At 41.9% G+C, this 24484-nt stretch overlaps 1 protein-coding gene across 5 annotated transcripts; it reads right to left on the reverse strand.

Moving 5' to 3' along the window:
* Positions 1 to 923: 923 nt before the first annotated feature.
* Positions 924 to 24064, reverse strand: TDRKH (tudor and KH domain containing). 5 transcript variants are annotated; one of them, XM_032613856.1, is made up of 14 exons: positions 23984 to 24064; positions 8297 to 8433; positions 7112 to 7218; positions 6314 to 6503; positions 5455 to 5594; positions 5023 to 5344; positions 3978 to 4138; positions 3617 to 3789; positions 3322 to 3386; positions 2892 to 3043; positions 2559 to 2660; positions 2201 to 2297; positions 1909 to 1996; positions 924 to 1735 (listed from the first exon to the last, which is right to left on the reverse strand). In XM_032613856.1, exons 2-13 carry the CDS (start codon positions 8418 to 8420, stop codon positions 1944 to 1946), a joined length of 1686 nt encoding a protein of 561 aa, XP_032469747.1. In that variant the 5' UTR covers positions 8421 to 8433; positions 23984 to 24064; the 3' UTR covers positions 924 to 1735; positions 1909 to 1943. The 5 variants fall into 5 exon arrangements, with proteins under 5 accessions (XP_032469747.1, XP_032469755.1, XP_032469764.1 ...); XM_032613864.1 differs by having other exon boundaries at positions 23946 to 24053; XM_032613873.1 differs by having other exon boundaries at positions 23921 to 23984.
* Positions 24065 to 24484: the final 420 nt, after the last annotated feature.

Below are 24484 nucleotides of genomic sequence, written 5' to 3' on the forward strand. Positions count from 1 at the left end.
ATTTTCCAGAGCAAGAAGTCCTATGAATGATTTCTATCAGGGGACCGCTCAAGAGTAAAGGCTGATAAGAAGGTCCTACTGATAGCACAGGGAACTATATTCAATATCCTGTGATAAACCATAATGGCAGAGAATATATAAAAAAAGAATGTCTCTATGTGTATAACTGAGTCACTCTGCTGTACAGCAGAGATTGGCACAACAGTGTAAATCAACTACACTTCAATTAAAAAAATAAATATTCCAAAAAAAAAAAAAAGGCGTAAAGGCTGAGGAAACTGCAGACTAACTGGCCTCATGACCCTGTTGTACAGCAGCTCCAATTCCAGGGCCGAGCCTGCTTCACTGAGTGAGTGCAGCCAAGGTCTGAAATGTCATATCAATGGCAGCCCTTCACTGATTCCTGTGGGACTACCCAAGCTACTCAGAGATGCTCCTTCACTGAAGCCTTTCTGCTACTTGGTACTGAGACTTTTCTAAGACAATAAAATTTGAAAATTGTGTCTATGGGAAAATATAGTTACCATGTGTATAGGGGTGGACGTCACTAATTCCTAGATTTAAAAAATCCTGCATATGATATCCTCACATACTAGTTTTAAGTCTTCTACTTTACCTTGCTGATCTTTAAAAAAAAAAAAAAAGTTCATTTGTCATCATTCTACCACCCACATTACTTCCAAATACCTTCACAGTTCTCACTGGATCCTCAAAATACTGTCAGAAACGGAGAGATGCTATAAGGAAACAGGCCCCATAAGTTCACAGCAAAGATCTATCCCTAGAACCCGTGTTTCTAGAATCCTAGTCTACTCCTTTTAGGTGGGGTCTTAGTGAATGATTAATTCTGAAGTTGCTTTACAGCAAGAATATGATCTGTGCGTGAGAGGGACAGATGTTTCACAGATGGGCCCCTCTGTGTGAGGTGTTTGGCAATTTTCACCAGATTTCAGTTCACAAGACACCCACAGACTTGTTTCCACCTTGTGATTCAACCAGCATTTAGTTTTAAACAATTTTCTTGAGAACTTTATTCAGCAAAGGAACCCCAAATGATTTGAACAGCTACATGAGCTCTATGGCTGCGTGTGTATACATATATATTATAGATACTATACCAGCAATTTAGAATATTTCCTGAGTCACCTCTCTCCTTGTCTACTTGTATTTTAACCAAAGTTTACTGGGAAATAGTTGGAGCATTGTTTCAAAAATCTTGTCTCCAATAACATATCAGCAGTTGAGGCTGGGAGGCAGTATCCTCTTCCCACTTCCTGAGGCTTTTCAATATAATTATGCTGAGTTTTGCCTTTGCCTCCTGACTCAACTGCAGTCTTTGAGTTCACCACTTAAGAAACTCTCCTTAACCAGTCACCTGATGAGGTGAGTCAGGAGTCTGCAGAATCATCATTTCCAATAACCAAACCCTGGCTGTTTCCCAGCCTCCAAAGGACACAGCCTAGCAGTGGTGTGCTTTGTGAGTGGTCGAGGGGAGCTAGCTGCACACTGAGCAGGCTGGAAGTAGCGCAGCAGGACTCAAACACCGGAAGTGGCACAGGGGTGGCGGGGGAGTAGGGGCATGTGTTTGTCTCCCTCCACCCCTCACACTTTCTGGTAGTCCAGGAGCAAATGCATTTGGTCCACAGCAAGCCAGATCGTGTATATAATGAAGGAAGAACTGCACTGATCTCTATCACAGGCTCCTCTCTCCAGGCACCAAATCTTATGCCAAATCCTGCCAAAGACACAAAGACACAAAAAGCTTGAAAGGGCTCAGTCTGAAAGTAAAGCTACAGGAAAGCAGCTGCAGAGAAGGAGTAGTAAGATGGGCTATGGGGAAGAGGCAAGGCCCCTGTTGTCACCCTCATTACTTTCCTGTTGCTACACATAGATGATAGCTCTACTTACCGCAAAGCGGATGGCTGAGGCAACTGAAGGTGACTTCAGACTACGTAGTCATCTTCAAGGTTATCATCACCAGACACAGAGGCAGCTTCTATTTAGCGGAAATGAGGATAAAGTTAGACACTGCCCTAATTTAGCAGGCACTGCCACTGAGGCTCAGGGAAAAACATGGGCTTCTTGGTGCTCGATGACCACCTTGGTTAAGAGGTAAGTCTTAACAACCTCCCTAGTTGGAGAGGCTGATTAAGAAATGGTAACTTCCAGAGATGCTCTAGGGAGAAAATGCTGTTTGTACCTAATAAACTGAGGCAGGACAGGGTATGTGCCATCTCTCCAGGGCTCTTCTTGGTCTCAGTGACCGTGCTGCGGAGAGAGACATCTGTTTCTGTGGCCTGAAGGGATGAAAACAAGAGAAAAAGGAAGAATGTGTTTGGCTGGTGGGAAAGGAGAAGCCGCCCCGTCATTTTGCTCACAGAATCCGGTTTGGCTGCTGAGGCACACAAGGTCTTCTCTGACCAACTAGCGGAGCAACTCAGAGTCCTTAAGGGAAGAGAACGCTCTACAAACTCTCATGCACGACTAGAAGCCCTCTTGTCTCAAGGCACCAGATTTGCCCCAAAGCAGCACCCTGAATGACTACAGAGCTCACTCACCACATTGTGCAACGTTACTGGGACGGCTCTGTTTTCTTCCATGTCTTCAGGAAGCTCAACTGCGTATCCTTTACGAACTAATTCTAACCCAATATCAAGTTTCTGAGAAGAAAGATGAAAAGGGAATGATGTTCTCTCTGAAGGAAGGGCAAATCAGAGGAAATAGGGCAGAAGAGCTAGGATTGATACTTTAAAAAATTCCTTTGGTGGTTCAGTAAGCAGGATCTTATGAGTTAGGAATGTCATCAAATAAGGGTTTCTGGGAGAGAAAAAGTAAATGAGGCTATAAATACACTGAAGAGACAGTGAGCAACGTGTGAACCCCAGTCTTACCTTCCCATCGCTAGTGTCGTATAAGTGGATCTTGGGCCAAGTTGAGATCCCAGACTGGACGTAGCTAGAGATCTTGGCCACCAGGGGCTTCCACCCAGCACAGTGAGTGAGTCTGTCAAACTCATCCAAAGCTTCCTCTTCCCATTGTTCACCTCATAAAAAATCGTAGAGAGAGCCTAAGAAGGGGTCAGTGCTGACGGGGGTGGGATTATGTCCTGGAGGAAAACCGGAACTACCTTTGTCTACTTCAAAAGGCACCTATGTCTGACTGCCAGGCACGTTTCTGACCGTTGCTTTCTAGCACTGGTGATGAAAAGGCACCTGAGCCCCCAGAACTCAAAAAGCCTGGGAATGTGAGACTCCGTCCCACGTGCTCTATGAAAGTTATTCTATATGGAGGCAAAGTCAATAGGTAATAGGACTAATTTACCTGAGGGGGCTATCCGTGCCAGACTACACTCTATTGCTTGAAATGGAAGGCTTAGGAAGTCACTCCTAAAATGAAAGAAATTGAAATTAGAATCCTGGTGCCAGAAGGGCCTTCTTATATTCCTGGCTTCTAGACAGCAGTTAGCCCTGCAGAAGATGATAATCATCTGAGCACTGTAAAGAGGTTCTCTTCCAACTCCCCCTGGTGATAAGTGCCAACAGCTCACCACCCTACGGCCAGGACTGAGTCAGTAAGTGAGACTCCAGCCTGACTCCAGCCTGTCCCCCACGCTGACCTGAGCACCCTGAGGTCTCTCAGTGGACAATATCCATTATCTCCAAAGTCAACGAAGTAGAGGTCCAGGTTCCCATTCTCCAAGGTGCCAAGGACCCGGGCTCGATACCATGAACCATTTGTAGGTAAAGGTGCTGCGACAATGTCTCCTACATGCACAGTCAAGTCTTCAGGCTACACAAGGGGATGAGGAGGCAGGAGAGGGCAGAGTTAGGAAGGGGTAGGCTAAAAAATAAACCGTGGATACCAGAAGGAAGGAAGAACAAGCCGCTGCTCCACAGAAAAGGGAAGAGAATATGTCACAATGAAAAAGATATGCCCGCTTTCCATCAAACCCCTGCCCTGTCCCTATGGCAACTCACCAGACTGTTTTCATAGTGCTGGGTCATCTCCCTGACAAGCTTATCCAGTTGCAGGCTGCGGGAGCCAACGATTTGGATCCAGAAGTGGTTAGGATGTTCAGAGGCAGAGACATAGACTTCTAGGAATTCATCAGCATGGAAACTGAAGTCTGGACTGGGGACTAACCACAGGGATAAGCAAGTTAAGCTGCAGAATCATTATTACCTAATATGGTGACCATTATTAGAATCATCTCTGGTTGAAATGGGAAGACTGCATCAGGAGGGTGAGAGGTACAAATACCCAGTGGCTACCACCATTTAAAAATGGCTAGAGTGACAACTAGATGCATCATACAAGAACATCCTGAAGAAAAATACTAAGCTATGTTCTGTTCCTTTCTATGTATCTGAGTAATAAGAGTTCGGTCACATTCTTAGTCATCTGCCACGTATTCAAATCAGCCACCAGTTATAATGAAGGGAAATCCCCATATGCTAGCTGCAGCATGGACCAGGGAGAAGATACATGGACAGATGTGGGCCTGTTCCACATCCCTTTCTACCACTGACTCATTATGTGACCCTGGACAAGTCTATGAACCTCTTAGGGACCCTGGTCTTCCCTGCCCATCCTAGTACCTATACATAGAAGAAACAGCCCACAGCCTTTTTATTCTTCTTGAATGGGGTAGATTTTTAAAAACAGTAATGATTCAGGAAAAAAACTGGACTCAGTATTTTACTTATTTAAATAAACAGGTCTGGAGTAAGAATACCATGTAATTCAATTATTTGATCTATTACGCACAGACTAGTTTCCTGTGAACTAGCATATTTCTATATTGTTTTCTAAAATTATTAGCTGGTTTGTATTCAGAAAAAAAGTATTTGTGCTTAGTACTAACCCCAAGTAAAATACTGCCAGAAAGTCCTATCTGTGATTAAAGACTTGTAAGTGTAGTCCAGAAAATAGAATTTTTAAAAAATTGTTTCCCATTTTGGGTTATCTAAGCCACTTTTTCTATCTTCCATATGGCTCATGGGTTCCCTCTTTCTTACATACTTTCAAACATGGATGTCTCTGGACTGGTCTGGGCTCCAAACTTCTGAAGGTTGTCATCATTAGGTTTCCTGCAGGAACGCTCTTCTGGTCCTACAACAGACGTGTCGCCACCTCCTTTGCGGGGAGGAACTGCCAGAGGTGCAGCCTGCTCCAAGCTAGTGCCAGTGTTTTTCCATAAAGCTGGCTTTCCAGCCCCAGCTGGCTCTGTCACTTCCTCTCTTCTTACGCTGATTGGCTGCTTCCGTGGGACTCTGGTTTCTGCAGAATGAGCAATTCTCTTCCTAAGTTCTTCATCTTCTGAAACTTTCTCCAGTATCAAATGCTGTGGAAAATAAGACAAGGGATGATATCTACATGGCCAGATATTGACCTGGGATGGAGTAAAGTGTTCTTCTCACTCTTAGATACAATTCAAATCTATCAGCTACTTGCCTTAGCTGCTGCCACCTCCTTCTGTGTTCCTGAGATTTTTATAAGTCTTGATAGTAGCAATGTCCCCTCTGATTCTTTGTCACAGTTTATTTTGGCTCCCGAGGCCTTACAGATAGAACGAATTGTCTCGCCGCCTCTCCCTGCATTGAATAATACATAAAAACCTGTCCTTCCCTCCTCAGTAGCCTTAACTACTAGAGACACCACTGTTTTGTACATACTAGGAGGGGAGAGTCAGTTCTCATTTTCAAACTAAACAGAATGGAAGATAGTGAATGGAAAGCAGGAGCTACTGAAATCTGTACTATACTAAGGGGAATACTGGATTATTTGCTCTATCCATTTTATTTAAATTCTACACATTGGCTAGGTTAATGTGGTCATGTCACTTGCATTTTTTGGCCACTCGGCATACTTTACATTCCCACTTCATTAGAAGACACCCTACACGGTGTGTGAAACACTGGACCAGGGACAGGACATTTCTCTGCCTCTGCCAGCAGCGTAAGGAATGCTCCATGGGAAGGCATAATAGGTGCTTTCTAGAGCACTGTCTTGAAAGATTTGGGATAAAATGAGCATCCTTAGCTACCCTTTAAAAATCTGAGGTAAATACATTTACCTGAACCCTTCTGGAACCTATTTGTAAGGTTCAGATCATACAACTTCTTGAGATAATGAGTTTTGCTTTACCACTGATTTTACTTCTGTAAAAAAGTAAAGCTCTGGTCTCAATGTCCCTGCCTTTTTTTCTCAGCAAGGTGAAGCGAAGTAGGTCAGGAGAAACCCTTGGGAAGGTGTGAAAGAAAGGCAAAGGTAAACAAAAAAGGAAACAGCAGAGGAAGCTGTCCAGTGGTACCTATGATTCTGCCCACAGATCTCTGGGGAACTGAGAGCTGCTCAGACACTGGGGTACTCTCAGTCAGGATCTGATGAATTGCTGCTTTGGCCTTGCACACCTGAACAGGAAAACCACTGATAAGCAGCACCCGCTCATCTCCTACATCCTCTGTGTCCACATCGATCCGAGCACCTGTCTGTTTTCGTAGCTGCAGAGAAAAGGATATGTGGTAGTACACTCTGGACGAGCTCTCATCTGGGTCAGCTAAGGATACTCTAAACCTAACCCTGGAGGTAGACGGAACTGGACACAGTAATCAGTGAAATCAGGGTGCTATAAGCAGTCCTCAATTACGTGTACTTATGGAAGGAGATTAGAGACAAAGGTAACCCCAAATAGCAGTTAATCCAAAACAGTTTCTCTGTGTTTAGAACACTCTTTCCCCCTAATATGGATTAGAGAATCAATTATTTTATTTCATTGACATTCCAACTGAACAACAGGAGATGGTAAAAAGAATCAGGGAGCAGTTAGTTACTGTCAATTAATGAGAGTTCATAATTCCATAGTAGAAAGGAATGATTCAAGCTATACCAGGCTGAGAATCATCCAATTAAAAATCCCCATTTCAAGTTAAGTCACCCATTCTCTAGGGAGAAGTACTCATCTCTAGAAGGAAAATAGCAGTTACCTAATAAGTTCCTGTATTTTTTCTGTTTAAAATATACATAGTGTGAGTGGGTTTTATGGAATGGGGGCAAAGAAGGGAAAGCAGAATCAATCCCTGGGAAAGCCGTTGCCTGCTCACACAGTTACCTGTTTAATATTGGCTCCTTGCCGGCCAATGATGAGCTTCACAGCCTCCTGGGGGACTCGCATCTCTATCTCGATGTCATCCTCCCCAACAAACGTCAGCCGCTCTTCTGCATAGATCGTCAGATCATACTTAGATAATACCCAAAGCTACTACCTGCCCTCCCCTGAATCTAGCTATCAAAGAGATGTGGATGCAAGAGATAAACTGAGGATCTCAACCATAAAGAGAAGGAGAAGTAGCATCTGAGTGGGAATTAAAAGGTCCTGAAAGACCAGAAGATGGGCATTCTCTCTGGGCTACTGTTTTCATATGCTAAAACACGAAAAGTCATTTGGTTCTGCAAGGAAGGAGTGATGGATTCTGGGCAAACTACTTCCCCCAAGACAGGACTCCTGGAGAAGAATGAAGGCTAGAAGTTGCCTGAGGAGCCCACTAGGTTCAGAATTTCTCTCGTCTGTACGTAAATCATTTCTCTAGGTTCTACTCTCTAGGTCCAACCTGTGGGGAAACTGGACCGGACAGTTAGCCTTCTAACAATAGAAGGAAAATATAAACAAGTGTATGGGTATAAGAAAAGGAGAAAGAAAGAACCCATTGTAGTGCTGGTGTTGCTGAAGGGAAGAGATCAAAAGAATTATAAAATGAGTTCTTTATTTCACAGACTAGCTTCACATTAACATAGAAGAGAAAAAACTTTGTTTCAAAGATCCCTCACAGGGACTTCCCTGGTGGTGCAGTGGTTAAGAATCCACCTGCCAATGCAGGGGATGCGGGTTCGAGCCCTGGTCTGGGAAGATCCCACATGCTGCGGAGCAACTAAGCCCATGTGTCACAACTACTGAGCCTGAGCTCTAGAGCCCGCGAGCCACAACTACTGGAGCCCACGCACCTAGAGCCCATGCTCTGCAACAAGAGAAGCCACCGCAATGAGAAGCCCGTGCACCACAACGAAGAGGAGCCCCCGCTCGCCGCAACTAGAGAAAGCCCGCGCGTAGCAACGAAGACCCAATGCAGCCAAAAATAAAAAATAAATGAATTTATTAAAAAAAAAAAAGATCCCTCAGAGAAAGCCAATTACATCCCAACAAATGATACCCAGTCTGGAAGGAAAGTTTTCATTTCAATTTAACAACGCCAGAACATAGTTTAAACATTTCCATATGTACAGTCATGGATTCACATACCTCTGCTTTCCCTATATCTGCGGTATAGGATATAGGCAACCACTGCACTGGCTGGGATCCCGAGGCCCAGTGCTATTTTCTGAATAGTGGACAAACTTGTCCAAGAAGTCCGTTCAGTGGACATTTTCTGCTGCCTCCTAAAATAAGCAAATGAAGGAAAAGGAGCTTTCATACAACTTTTATGACAGGTAGAGAATGGGAACACATTACAACATTAAGAAGAATATTACTGCCTAATTTCCCATTTCAAGAGCTTGAGCAGTCTCAAAGTCTACTTCATGTGAAAGTCTCGGTATTTTTGTTTTTTAAAGTTAGCTAAGGGACATATATACATACAACTAAATAGAAGGTTACTTCTCCCTCCCCAATTCCCCCAAAGAGAACTATACACTGATCAGTTTTAAAAGACAAAGGAACAAAAAATTAAATGAATCAAATATTTTTAAAAATTTAGTTTTCATATCAAACTATTTAAAATTCCTTATATGTGCACTTCTATACCTCCTGGTCTTTCCAGAAGCTGTTGTCTCTGCAAGGAATGGCTTTCCAGGCCTAGTTTCGGGCTTTGCTACTTCTACTTTTCTTTCTTGCAAGTGTGGTCTATTTACTATCTGTACTCCGTATTTCTACTTACTCCTCATCTAACAGTGAAATGGGGTTCTCTCCTGTTCCTTCATCAAAACTACAACTTCCCAAGTAATCAACCTAGATGGCATATATAAGCCTTAACTAATCTTACCTCTGTGCCCTCTTTCCCATGGTTCTTCCTGTTTACCTGGAGGAGTCTTCTGAGTTTTGAGCTTGTCTTCCAGTGGCCTCTATCCATTGCTATTGTCAGTCTGCTCTCTTTGGGCAATTTTATCCATACTTGAAGCTTGAACTACTACCTATATGCTAATGAGCCCAATATTGTACCTGAATTGATTCAGAAGCTCATCAAATCTTATTTAGACCACTGCAATGCCCTTCTTGCTGTTAGTCTCTCTCTGACGCTGTATATGCATTTTGCTGCCTAGCATATATATTTTTTTAATTTATTTATTAAATTTATTTTATTTATTTATTTTTGGCTGTGTTGGGTCTTCATTGCTGCGCATGGGCTCTCTCTAGTTGCAGTGAGCGGGGGCCACTCCTCGTTGCGGTACGCGGGCCTCCCATCACGGTGGCCTCTCCTGTTGCGGAGCACGGGCTCTAGGCGCGAAGGCTTCAGTAGTTATGGCACACGGGCTTCAGTCGTTGTGGCATGTGGGCTCAGTAGTTGTAGCTCGCGGGCTCTAGAGCGCAGGCTCAGCAGTTGTGGCGCACGGGCCCAGCTGCTCTGCGGCATGTGGGATCCTCCGGGACCAGGGCTCGAACCCGTATCCCCTGCATTGGCAGGCGGGTTCTCAACCACTGCGCCACCAGGGGAGCCCTGCCTAGCATATTTCAATATGTCCCTCACTCTATTTCCTTATTCCATGTACTTTCTCACCCTCCCAATTATTTCATACCGCCTCTTCTCAAACCTCTAGTGCTTCCTTCTCCATCCTCCCTCTCAACTGATGTCTTTGCTTCCTATTTCACTAAGAAAGTAAAGCATTCAGAGAAAATATTAACTTCCAAACTGACCCACCTATCTCCATCTGTGCCTAAATATTCTATCTTCTTTCCTGTGGCCATTGATGAACTATCTCTGCTCCATATAAATGTTGCTCTCCTTCCTTATCCTGCATCATTAATGTTTTCCTCTCTACTGAATCTTTCTATCAGCAGACAAACATGCTATTATTTCTCCTTTCTTAAAGAAAATCCTTTCTCAATTCCACTTACTCCTCTAAATACAATGCATTTCTTCCCTTCCTTTTATAAGAAAACTCAAAGTGCGTCAATACTTCTGTGTTCGATTTCTCTTCTCGAATCCACTCTTACTGCTCTTGTCAAGGTCACCAGTGACTTGGACTTGCTGAATCCAATTCTCAGTCCTCCCTTTAGCCCCCACCCCTCCCAGGGTCTGGCACAGCTGGCGACTCCCTCTTCTCTGACACTTTCTTCCCTTGGCTTCACATCACTCTTTCCTGGTTTTCCTTCTCCCTTTCTTGCTGCTCCATCAGTCTGTTTTGCTGGTTCCCACTCCTTTTTCTAACCTCTAAACACTGGAGTGCCCCAGGGCTCTGTCCTTTGCCCTCTTTGTTCTACCTCACTTCTCTGGGGAGTTCATCAAGTCTCAGTCAGTCTTGGCTTTAAACCTCATCTATATGCTGATTTAATCCCCAAATTCACAGATCTAGTTAGAACCATTCCCATGAACTCCAGGTCTGTTTATCCAACTGCCTATGAGATGTCTCCATTTGATGTTTAATAGGCATCTCAAACCTAACAGGTGCAACACCTAGCTCCTGATCTCACCCTCTTCCTGTAGTCTTTGCCATCTCAGTTAATGGCAACTCCATTCTTTCAGCTCCTCAGGCTAAAAATCTTACTCTTCTTCCCCTCAAACAGCACATCCATCCTGTCAGCAAATCCTATTTGTCCTACTTTCAAATTATCCAGAATCTGACCACTTTTTAACCTCTCCACTGCTATGACCACCATATCTAAACCACCATTATCTCTTGTCTAGATTATTGCAACTGCTTCTTATGTCCCTGCTTTTGCCACTGTCCAGTTTATTCCCAACAGCTGGAGTAAGTCAAATAATGCTATTCATCTGCTCAAATCCTTCCACAGTTTTCCATTTCACTATGATTAAAAGTCAGTCATTATAATAATCTGGAAGGTGTTCACTTTGATTGTCTCCCCATTAGAAAGTTAACTCCCCAAAGGCAGGAATTTTTTTGTTTTGTTTTGTTCCTGAGTACTTAGCACACAGTAGCCACTCAATAAATATTTGGTCAATAATAATTTGTTGAATGAATACACATCCTCTTATTCTTCAGCAACTCTCCTGCCTATATGTAAGCTCAGTGCCATGAAAGGTTCTTTATAATCTAATCTCTGCCTACCATCTTCACAGCCTTATATTCTAAACCTACCCCTATGAGGGGAACAGGATGTACCCTCTTAAGTATTCTCGCTCTGACACATGTCACTTCCGTCTTCATAGTCTTACTCCCTAGCCCATCAATACACTTACAACCATTCTGTTTTTCACTTTAATAAATCACACGTGGGCTTCCCTGGTGGCGCAGTGGTTGAGGGTCCGCCTGCCGATGCAGGGGACGTGGGTTCATGCCCCGGTCCGGGAAGATCCCACATGCCGCAGATCGGCTGGGCCCGTGAGCCATGGCTGCTGGGCCTGCGTGTCCGGAGCCTGTCCTCCACAACAGGAGAGGCCACAACAGTGAGAGGCCCACGTACCACAAGAAAAAAAAGGAAAAAAAAAAATCACATGTGATGAAATAAAATTTCATATTCTAAGGCAAGTCAAGGATAATTTAAACATAAAAAATTTTCTCTGCCCTTTGGCCTCCTCTCTCTACTGGAGCTAGAGTCAGAAGCAGCACACATTTGATCCACCACACTGTCCCCCTAACACTGTTCAGATCATATCTCATATCGAATTAGGTTACCAAATTAATAATGGGAAATCGTGCCTCAAAGGCCAAACAGCTCCTGTGCAGACAGCCAGCCACCTATGGGAATACCAGCTGGGTTTATGTATGCTTGCAAGTACTTAATTGGAAATTAGAGGAAACCCCACCCTGAAATGGCCAAGATTGGGTTCTCTTTTTGCATTCCCAAACTGATTTTTTTGCATGCAGTTAAAGCTGGCAGTCTCCTGGATGTCTGCCTGCAGGGTCTACTGGAAACAGTGGTAAGAGTTTCTCTCTTACAAATTAGGTTAGCAGGGAGAAATATTTGTATAGGGCTAGCTTTTTGAAGCTTTGGATCCTCTGAATTGGAAAAAACTTCTAAATTGTTAAAATTTTAGAGAGCTCTCATCTTAAACTATTGTACCCATTTTAATTGATATGCAGAAGCCCCAAAAAGCTCCAAAATTTCAAAATAGCCTCATTGAAAGAATTGTTGTAGAAGGCTAATGAAAGATTAATGGTACCTAAAACTTTAATTACTGCTCCCCTCTATCCTCCTTTTGAGTACTCATTCTAGTAATCCTCTATCTGAATTGCCTTTCTACTCTGAAGACACTATTAAATGGTTACCTTTAGAAACGGGACCACCTGAGGAATGTAAGTTGGTGCAGCCACTATGGAAAACAGTATGGAGGCTCCTCAGAAAACTAAAAATAGAATTACCATATGATCCAGCAATCCCACTCCTGGGCATGTACCTGGACAAAACTATAATTCAAAAAGATACTTGCATCCCTATGTTCATAGCAGCACTATTCACAATACCCAAGACATGGAAATAACCTAAATGTCCGTCGACAGATGAATGGATAAAGAAGATATGGTACATATATACAATGGAATACTACTCAGCCATAAAAAAGAACAAAATAATGCCATCTGCAGCAACATGGACAGACCGAGAGATTATCATACTAAGTGAAGTAAGTCAGAAACACAAAGACAAATACCATATGATATCACTTATATGTGGAATCTAAAATATGGCACAAATGAACGTATCTACAAAACAGAAACAGACTCACAGACATAGAGATCAGACTCATGGTTGCCAAGGCCAGGAGAGAGAGGGAGGGAAAGGGATGGGCTGGGAATTTGGGGCTGGTAGATGCATACTATTACATTTAGAATGGATAAACAATATCTTCTGGGATAAACCATAATGGAAAAGAATATTAAAAAAAGAATATATATGTGTAAAGCTGAGCCACTTTGCTGTGCAGCAGAGATAGGCACAACATTGTAAATCAACTATACTTCAAAAAAAAAAAAGAAAAAGAAATGGGACCATCTGAGGCTGTAGGCCGTAGTTAAAGAATTTCTTAAACCCAGGAAGGATCCTCAAAAGTGTTTGTAAATGGATTACCAAGATGGGAGTCCACCAGTCTGACTAAACTGACCATAGCTGATATTCAGAGCCTGACAGGAATTTTACTTGGGGGGGGGGGGTCCTTGTCCCGTAAGCTAAATGAGGGAACGTAAAATTCCAACAGAGGTGAATGGGTATGTCAGTCCTTTCATTGAGGTAGCCACCCAATTCTTTGAGGAATTAAAAACAACTGTCCTTGTTTTAAAATTCTACTCTTTACAGGAACAGAGATGTGGCTCCAGAAACAATACAAAACCCACCAAACCTTTCACCACTCCCCAACCTCACCTATTAAGAGGCTTGTTTCTTTTTAAATTAATTTTTTCTTTATTTTTGACTGCATTGGGTCTTCACTGCTGTGCGTGGGCTTTCTCTAGTTGTGGCAAGTGAGGGCTACTCTTCGTTGTGGTGCACGGGCTTCTCATTGCAGTGGCTTCTCTTGCTGTGGAGCACAGGCTCTAGGCACGTGAGCTTCAGTAGTTGTGGCTTGCGGGCTTCAACAGTTGTGGCTTGTGGGCTCTAGAGCGCAGGCTCAGTAGCTGTGGTGCACGGGCTTAGTTGCTCTGCGGCATGTTGGATCTTCCCGGACCAGGGCTCGAACCTGTGTCCCCTGCACTGGCAGGTGGATTCTTAACCACTGCACCACCAGGGAATTCCCGAGGCTTGTAAGTATTGAAAAACAAAAATCTAGCCTTTAAGGAACAAAGTCCTCCTAGGAGGAACTTGCCTTTCTCCTCCTATGCCTTTGAGATGCAAATATTCTATTTGATCTTCTCCAAATATTCTATTTGATCTTCTCCAGGAACTCTTACCTGGACCATCGTTTTTTTTTTTTTTTTTCTTCTTTTTTTGGCCGGGCTGCTGTGGCTTGTGGGATCTTAGTTCCCTGACCAGGGATCGAATGGGGTCCCCTGCAATGGAAGCGCAGACTGCCAGGGAATTCCCCGGACCATCTTTTTAAAACACAAATTTCACGCAAATCAAAACTGCAATGATGTACTACCTCACACTGTGCAGAATGGCCATCATTAAAAAGTCTAAAGGGTGTTGGGGAGACAAGATGGTGGGACAAAGGGACTTGAGCTTATCTCATCTCACAAGAACACCAAAATCACAACTAACTGCTGAACAACCATCTACAAAAAAGATTCAAACCTACCAAAAAGATATTCCACATCCAAAGACAAAGAAGAAGCCACAATGAGATGGTAGAAGGGATGCTTTCGCGATATAATCAAATCCCATACCCACCAGGTGGGCAACCCACAAACTGGAAGATAATTATATCATACAGGTTCTCCCACAGGAGTACGAGTTCTGAGCCCCATGTCAGGCTCCCCAGCCTGTGGGCATGGCATCAAGAGGAGCCCCTAGTGCATTTGGCTATGTCAGTGGGGCTTGAGTGCAGGAGCTCCACAGGACTGGGGGAAACAGAAACAATACTCTTGGAGGGCACACACAAGGTTTCACATGCACTGGGACCCAGGGCAAAGCAGTGACTCCATAGAAGCCTGGGCCAGACCTACCTGTGGTTCTTGGAGGGTCTCCTGGGGAGGCAGAGGTTGGCTGTGGCTGACTATGGGGGCAAGGACACTGTTGGCAGAGGCCCCAGTGAATATTCATCATTGTGAACTCTCCCAGAGGTCACCATTTTGGCATTGAAACCTGGCCCCATCCCATAGCCTGCAGGCTCCAGTGCTAGGACGCCTCAGGCCAAATAACTAACAGGATGGGAGCACAGCCCCACCCATCAGCAGATAGGCTGCTTGAAGTCGTCCTGATTCCACAGCCACCTCTAAATACACTCCTTGACATGGCCCTGCTCACCAAAGGGACAAGACCCAGCTCCACCCACCAATGGACAGGCACCAGTTCCTCCCACCAGGAAGCCTGCACAAGCCCCTGGACCAACCTCACCCACAAGGGGACAGACACCAGAAGCAAGAGGAGCTATAATCCTGCAGCCTGAGGAACGGAGGCCAAACACAGAAAGTTAGACAAAAGAGAGTAATGAATAGTAAAGATGATCCACAATCTTGGAAAAAGAATGGAGGCAGAGACCAAGAAGATATATAAAACGTTTAACAAAGAGCTAGAAAATTTAAAGAACAAACAGAGATGAACAATAACTGAAATGCAAAATACACTAGAAGGAATCAATAGCAGAATAAATGAGGCAGAAGAAAGAATAAGTGAGCTGGAAGACAGATTGGTGGAAATCACTGCCACAGAACAGAGAAAAGAAAAAAGTGAAAAGAAATGAGGACAGTCCAAGAGACCTCTGGGACAACGTTAAAAGCACCAACATTGACATTACAGGGGTCCCAGAAGGAGAAAAAAGAGAGAGAGGGCCTGAGAAAATATTTGAAGAGATAAAAACCCAAAACTCCCCTAACATGGGAAAGGAAACACACAAGTCCAGGAAGCCTAGACAGTCCCATATAGGATAAACCCAAGGAGGAACACACCAAGACATATAGTAACCAGACTGACAAAAATTAAAGACAAAGAGAAAATATTAAAACCAACAAGAAAAAAGCAACAAATAACATACAAGGGAATCCCCATAAGGTTATCAGCTGATTTTTCAGCAGAAACTCTGCAGGCCAGAAGGGAGTGGCATGATATATTTAATGTGATGAAAGGAAAAACCTACAACCAAGAATACTCCACCCAGCAAGGCTCTTTTCAGATCTGGAGAAATCAAAAGCTTTACGGACAAGCAAAAGCTAAAAGAATTCAGCACCACCAAACCAGCTTTATAACATATGCTAAAGGAACTTCTCTAGGCGGAAAAGAAAAGGCCATAACTAGAAACAAGAAAATTATGAATGGGAAAGCTCACTGGTAAAGGCAAACATACAGTAAATGTAGGAAATCATCCACACACAAATACGATACCAAAACTAGCAATCATGAGAAGAGGAAAGTACAAAAGCAGGATATTGGAAATGCATTTGAAATTAAGAGACCAGCAACTTAAAACAATCTTGTATATATATATAGACTGCTATATCAAAATCTTATGGTAACCACAAACCAATAATCTACAATAGACACAGACACACACACACACACAAAAGAAAGCAATCAAAACACAACACTAACGATAGTCATTAAATTACAAGAGAGGAGAACAAGAGGAAAGAAAGAAAAAAGACCTACAAAAACAAATCCAAAACAATTAACAAAATGGCAATAAGAACAAACATATCGATAATTACTTTAAATGTAAATGGATGAAATGCTCCAACCAAAAGACATAGACTGGTTGAATGGATACAAAAACAAGACCCCTATATGTGCTGTCTACAACAGACCCACTTCAGATCTTGGGACATGTACAGACTGAAAGTGAGGGGATGAAAAAGGGTATTCCATGTAAATGGAAATCAAAAGAAAGCTGGAGTAGCCAATATGCATATCAGACAAAATCGACTTTAAAATAAAGACTTACAAGAGACAAAGAAGGACAGTACATAATGATCAAGGAATCAATCCAAGGAGAAGATATAACAATTGTAAATATATATGCACCCAACATAAGAGTCCCTCAATATATGAAGCAAATGTTAAGAGACATAAAAGGAGAAATCGACAGTAATACTCTAATAGTGGGGGACTTTAACAACCCACTTATATCAATAGACAGATCATCCAGACAAAAAATCAATAAGGAAACACAGGCCTTAAATGATACATTAGATCAGATGGACTTAATTGATATTTATAGAACATTCCATCTGAAAGCAGCAGAATACACATTCTTTTCAAGTGTACATGGAACATTCGCCAGGATAGATCACATACTGGGCCACAAAGCAAGCCCCAGTAAATTTAAGAAAACTGAAATCATATCAAGCATCTTTTCCAACCACAACAATCACAACGCTATGAGATTAGAAATCAGCTACAAGAAAAAAAACTGTAAATAACAAACAAATGGAGGCTAAACAATATGTTACTAAACAACCAATGGATCACTGAAGAAATCAAAGAGGTAATCAAAAAATACCTAGAGACAAATGAAAATGAAAACACGATGCTCCAAAATCTATGGGACACAGCAAAAGCAGTTCTAAGACAGAAGTTTATAGCAATACAATCCTACCTCAGGAAACAAGAAAAATCTCAAACAACCTAACCTTACACCTAGCAACTAGAGAAAGAAGAACAAAACCCAAAGTTAGTAGAAGGAAAGAAATCATAAAAATCAGGGCAGAAATAAATGAAAGAGAGATGAACAGCAGAAAAGATCAATGAAACTAAAAGCTGGTTCTTTGAAAAGCTAAACAAAATTGATAAACCTTTAGCCAGACTCATCAAGAAAAAAAGGTAGAGAGCTCAAATCAATAAAATTAGAAATGAAAAAAGTTACAACTGACACCACAGAAATACAAAGTATCATAAGAGACTACTACAAGCAACCATATGCCAACACATGGACAACCTAGAAGAAATGGACAAATTCTTAGAAAGGTATAGTCTTCCAAGAATGAACCAGGAAGAAATAGAAAATATGAACAGACCAATTACCAGTACTGAAATTGAATCAGTAATTAAAAAACTTCCAATGAACAAAGTCCAGGACCACATGGCTTCACAGGCAAATTCTATCAAACATTTAGAGTAGAGTTAAGACCTATCCTTCTGAAACTATTCCAAAAAATGCAGAGGGAGGAACACTCCAAACTCATCCTATGAGGCCACCATCACCCTGATACCAAAGCCAGACATAGCTACCACAAAAAAAGAAAATGACAGATCAGTATCACTGATGAACATAGATACAAAAATCCTCAACAAAATACTAGCAAACTGAATCCAACAATACATTAAAAGGACCATACACCATGATCAAGTGGGATTTATTCCAGGGATGCAAGGATTTTTCAATATCTGCAAATTGTTCAGTGTGATACACCACATTAACAAATGTAAGACTAAAAACCACCTAGATGATCCACCTAGAGAGGTGGGATAGGGAGGGTGGGAGGGAGATGAAAGAGGGAGGGGATATGGGGATATATGTATATGTATAGCTGATTCACTTTGTTATAAAGCAGAAACTAACACCATTGTAAAGCAATTATACTCCAGTAAAGATGTTAAAAAAAAACCCAACATATGATCATCTCAAAAAGAAGCACAAAATGCTTCTGATAAAATTAAACACCCATTTATGATAAAAACTCTCCAGAAACGGGGCATAGAGGGAAACTACCTCAACATAATAAAGGCCATATGTGACAAACCCAGCTAACATCGTACTAAATGGTGAAAAGCTGAAAGCATTTCCTCTAAGATCAGGAACAAGACAAGGGATGTCCGCTCTTGCCACTTTTATTCAACATAGTTCTGGAAGTCCTAGCCATGGCAATCAGAGAAGAAAAAGAAATAAAAGAAATCCAAATTTGGGACTTCCCTGGTGGCACAGTGGTTAAGAACCCACTGCCAATGCAGGGGACATGGGTTTGATCCCTTGTCCAGGAGGATCCCACATGCCGTGGAGCAACTAAGCCCATGCATCACAACTACTGAGCTTGTGCTCTAGAGCCCGAAAGCCAAAACTACTCAGCCCGTGTGCCACAACTACTGAAGCCTGCGAGCCTAGAGCCCATGCTCTGCAACAAGATACGCCACCGCAATGAGAAGCCCACGTGCTACAGTGCAGAGTAGCCCCCGCTCGCCTCAACTAGAGAAAGTCTGTATGCAGCAATGAAGACCCAATGCAGCCAAAAATAAGTAAAAAATAAATAAATAAAACATTTTAAAAAAAAGAAATCCAAATTGGAAAAGAAGTAAAACTGTCACTGTTTGCAGATGCCATGATACTATACATAGAAAATCCTAAAGATGCTACCCCAAAACTACTAGAGCTCATCAATGAATTCGGTAAAGTTGCAGGATACAAAATTAATACACAGAAATCTCTTGCATTTCTATATACTAGTAATGAAAGATCAGAAAGAGAAATTAAGGAAACAATCCCATTTACCATCACATCAAAAAGAATAAAATACTTAGGAATAAACCTAGGAGGCAAAAGACCTGTAGTCTGAAAACTATAAGACGCTGATGAAAGAAATCAAGGATGACACAAACAGATGGAAAAATATACCATGTTCTTGGATTGGAAAAATCAATATTGTCAAAATGACTATACTACCTAAAGCAATCTACAGATTCAATGTAATCCCTATCAAATTACCAATGGCATTTTTCACTAGTGCAAAAAAATTTTTAATTTGTATGGAAACACAAAAGACCCCGAATAGCCAAAGCAATCCTAAGAAAGAAAAAGGAGCTGGAGGAATCAGGATCCCTGACTTCAGACTATACTACAAACAGCTCATGCAGCTCAATATCAAAAAAACAAACACCCCTATCAAAAAATGGGCAGAAGATCTAAATAGGCATTTCTCCAAAGACATACAGATGGCCAAAAGGCACATGAAAAGATGCTCAACATTGTTAATTATTAGAGAAATGCAAATCAAAATGCAAATGAGGTATCACCTCACACTGGCCAGAATGGCTGTCATCAAAAAGTCTACAAACAATAAATGCTGGAGAGGGTGTGGAGAAAAGGGAACCCTCCTACACTGCTGTTGGAAATGTAAATTGGTATAACCACTATGGAGAACAGTATGGGGGTTCCTAAAAAACTAAAAACAGAACTACTATATGACCCAGCAATCCCACTCCTGGACAGAAGAAAACCATACTTCAAAAAGATACAGGCAGCACTATTCACAATAGCCAAGACACAGAAACAACCTAAATGTCCATCAACAGATGAGTGAAGATGTGGTACATATACACAATGGAATACTACTCAGCCGTAAAAAAGAATGAAATAATGCCATTTGCAGCAACATAGATGGACCTAGAGATCATCATACTAAGTAAAGTAAGTCAGAAAGAGAAAGACAAATAACATACGATATCACTTAAATGTGGAATCTAAAATATGACACGAGCTTATGTACAAAACAGAAACAGACTCAGACTTCGAAAACAAACTTATGGTTACCAAAGGGGAAAGCAGGTAGTGGAGGGATAAATTGGGAGTTTGGGATTAGCAGATACAAGCTACTATATGTAAAATAGATAAACAAGGTCCTACTGTATAGCACAGGGAACTATATTCAATATCTTGTAATAAACTATAATGGAAAATATGAAAAAAGAATATGTGTACATATGTATAGCTGAATCACTTTGCTGTACACCAGAAACTAACACAACATTGTAAATCAACTATACTTCAATTTTTAAAAAAAAAGATAAAATGCAAGTTTCAGGAAGGGTGTAGGTAATTTGGAACTTGTCAATGACAAAATCTTAACTGTGTCTCCATAAGTATTAGCAAAAAGGTTTAGCCATCTAAACAGGTGACTTTGATTTGTTCCATGTGCCAGAAACCCAATTTGAATCCAACAGCTTGTTACTGATGAGTTTAATATTTTTGTCCCTGATACATGGTTGAAATTTTGGAATGAAAACTATGGGGTATCTGTTTCTATCTATGTGTGTTGTAGATGTGTTGTATTGCCAAAATTAATTTGTACAAGAACTCTATTTAACTGGCTTAAAGAAAATTAAGCACTTATATAAATACTTAGAAATATAAAAGAAACTGGCCGGAAGGAATTTCGGATTCACATGATCTTGTAAGCAGATAGGGTAAGAGGTCCCCGGGCATGGTTTTCTTGACAGTAGAGAAGCCATTTTTGGCCCAAGTCATTACGTGATCCAAGCCTGGCCACAATGCTTGTCACTGAACAGGTCTCAGTTTAATGATTTTAAGGGAACAAAAGAATGCAGAAACAATGACTTATCAGGCAAGAGAAGTAATGATGGCAAAGATAATATATCAGTTGTAAAGACTCCTGGTTCTGTTTCAGTGGTAAAGATTAGCCTGAAGCACTGAACCACCAGATCAACTGGCACCTAAGGGATGATGCTGCTGACTTTTTCTGACCCTCCCGACTTCAATCAACTAAAGCTTGGACTCTCAACCACCCAAACCCCTTCATGAATATGCATGTACCCTTACTTAAAACTTCCCCTATTTTGCTATTTGGGGAGACACTGCTTTAGAAAAGATCCTCAGTGTTCTCCTCACTTGCTGCAAGAAATAAATCCTTCCTTCTCCCGATCTTTGACTTGGTTGTGTTTTTTGGCTTGACAGCCACCAAGAGGTGAACCCAGTTTTCCGGTAACAATCTGGGAAATATTCAGTGTTGAATTAATATCAGGTATTAAAGTTAGCTTAAGCTTGTTGGTTTAATTAACAATATATACTTTTAGAATCATCAACATTAAGTATAATACCTTTATTGTACCTAGGTTTACTGGAAATCAAACAAGACCTTATTATATCTGTTGCAAAGTTTGCTGTCAAGAAAATAACTTGATATGAAACTTTTAAGTAAATAAAATAGAGGTAAATGAGATAAGAACTTTTAGGTAAACTCTTTAGGAATAATTATGTTTGGGAATGTCTATTTAAAATACTCCCTAGATTTCGATAATTTGAAACTTTAGAGTTTTGCTAAATTAAGTTAAGTGATGTAAGTCTACTGAATAGATAACTCCCAAATAAAATGAGATACTGAAGCATTAGTTACTGAACACAGACTTCCTTTTACAAAGAAATTAAAGATATTTGAAACTATTTAATATGTTTGGTGCCACAGTAAGACACTTACTACAAAAAAAAGCACGTGTTTTCTGGAAACCATAAATACTATTTATAATGCTTGCTAATCTACAGAATGCTAATGTAAAAGACAGTTAATAATTGCTTACTTCTCAGTTTTCATTAAAAATTAGGGTTTTAAGAGCTGAGATTTCTAATTAATATACGTAATTTAAGCTACTAGAGTAAGTGAAACATTTCAGTATACAACGAAAGAGGAGTGTTTTCAGGAAAAAGAAGGTATGAGGAATGGAAATACATTCCTGTATTTGCCTTTGAGATCTTTGTCACTTTGATTCAGTGAATACGTATTGTTCCACAGTGACCTATGATCCTACTTGACCAAGTGTTTTAAAACTTTTTGATATTTCTGACAAACTTCGCAAAGATCAAATTCTAAAGAAAGTTCATTTGGCCTCTAGCTAACTTTGAGGTTTTCCAAAGGGTCCCTGGAACACCTCAAAATGTATTTCTCTCCAACTCAGAGAGAGGATAGAATGACCCTAGTATGACCTGCTATACTGAATTGGGTTTCATTGCTACTGGTTTCCATAGTACACCAACCATCCCTTCATAACACATGCATTGCTTGTAATTCTTGATTAATGGCTATGTCTGTAGTGAGAATGAACTGAAGGCAGCAACAGGAGGTGTAGGGAGACCAATTCAGAGGCTAGTCCAGGTGTCAGTGATAGAGATGGAAAGAAGTAGACAGACAGTTCAGAGAGTTTTCAAAGGTAGAACACACAAGACCCAGCAATTGATTTATGGAAAGGTTAGAGGGTGAGCCAAGGAGCTGGCTACCAGGTTTCTCATTTGAGTAGATGGTAGCATTTGAGATAGAACACTGATGTTTTGGTGGTGGAGGGAGTGTGGGTGGCAGGAAGATGAATGTCCGTGACAAGGATGAATTTATCGGGTGACTTCTATTTGAACCAAAACCTAAATTTTACTAACACCTCTTCAAATATTACAAATGAAGTCTGTGCTAATTTTGTTATCAGCTGATGTCTCACAGAAAATCTACTTGATTAATATTAATCAAGTACAGTTTTGTTTACAATTTACATATCCTTTCATATTGTTAAGTTTCTCTTAAGAAAAATAAAAGTGGGAAATATGATGGAAATGGGAATAACTGTATAGTACCAAATGCTAGCTTATGTTTGATTTTATTACTGCAAATTGAATGTGAAGAGGAGACTAGAACTTAAGAGCATAGCTCCTAGGGGAAACCAGGTAAAGAGGAGACATGTGGGTCACTTCAAGGTTGAGAAATATGGCTAGACAACGCTTTTCAGAAAAAGCTAACTTTGAAGTTTCCTGACATTTGTATTAAACAGTTGCTAACAACTATCTGATATGCATTTCAAAACACAAAGTGAGCTCCATGGGGGCAAGGATCTATCACTCCAGTATCTTCTAACAACCAGAACTTACAAAGTACCTAAAACATGGTGATCGGCTTGTTGAACTGAAGCAGCTCATTCGATTTTCTCATACTTGCTACATTTATTTTTAAAGCAGTGCGTGAAAGAAGCCTCCACCCACTTCTCGCAAGCTGAGGAAAGAGTAGCTCTGACACGGGAGTCTTGAGCCAAAACCCACGATTCTATCTGTATTAAGAACTAAAGAGGAAAGTTGGAAAAACAAACAAAACCCCCTTACTCTGATGACTGTAAATAGTCATTCTATCAGAGATAATTAAAGAAAAAGCTGTGGAAAATAAAAGGCAAACTGATAAACTGATGGTGATTGGCTTGGGGCAAACCCTCCCGCACTTGGTGCAAGGGTCCGTCGTGGCTTAATCCCGGGACGAGCGCATTTCCCCTGGATACGGTTACTAGCCTCGGGGTGCGGTAAAGCTTTCCCCACACCCTCGCCTCGTCCGGGGGCGCCTCCCTTTCCCAAGCCCCACATTTCCGCCTCCTTGTTGCCACTGGCGCCCCTGGCCCAGCCTCCCTCACTCCCCAAACCTCCGCTCCCGGTCCCCGCCTTTACTGCTCCTCGAGTCAGCCGTCGCGCGCTTCGCCTCACACCTCAAGCCTGACGCCGTCGTCTCCTCTCACTCGCACCGCCACTCGGAACCCCGCGGTCCTAGCTTCAGCCGCCACTTCCCCGCCCCCACAGCCCGCCCACACCAATCAATGCCCGGTTCGCAGCCCGACCAATCAGTCTTCCCCCCCATAACCAATCCTCGCGGGGGCTGCCCCTGAGCGACGGCGCTGCTGCGTGCTGCTACCCAATTACCCGGATGGAATTCAAAGCCGGCCCACCAGGTCAGCCAATAGGCTCCAGGGAAAGCCGACATCGTTAATTGAGATTGCACCTGCTGAGTATTAAACAGCCAATTAGAGGCTCGCGGAGTACTCCCTGCCAATCTCTAGGCCAATTACCGAGGAGGCTTCCATCTCCTAAGCCTGTGGGGAAAAATCGCGCTCCCAAGGTGCGAGGGGGTGGCATCACTTAGCCGCATCACCGTTCGCACAAAATTAGTGCCTTTGTACAAAGCCAGTGCGACCCCACAACCCATTGACCGT

This window comes from Phocoena sinus, chromosome 1 (genome assembly GCF_008692025.1).
Source record: "Phocoena sinus isolate mPhoSin1 chromosome 1, mPhoSin1.pri, whole genome shotgun sequence".
Taxonomy (NCBI): domain Eukaryota; kingdom Metazoa; phylum Chordata; class Mammalia; order Artiodactyla; family Phocoenidae; genus Phocoena; species Phocoena sinus.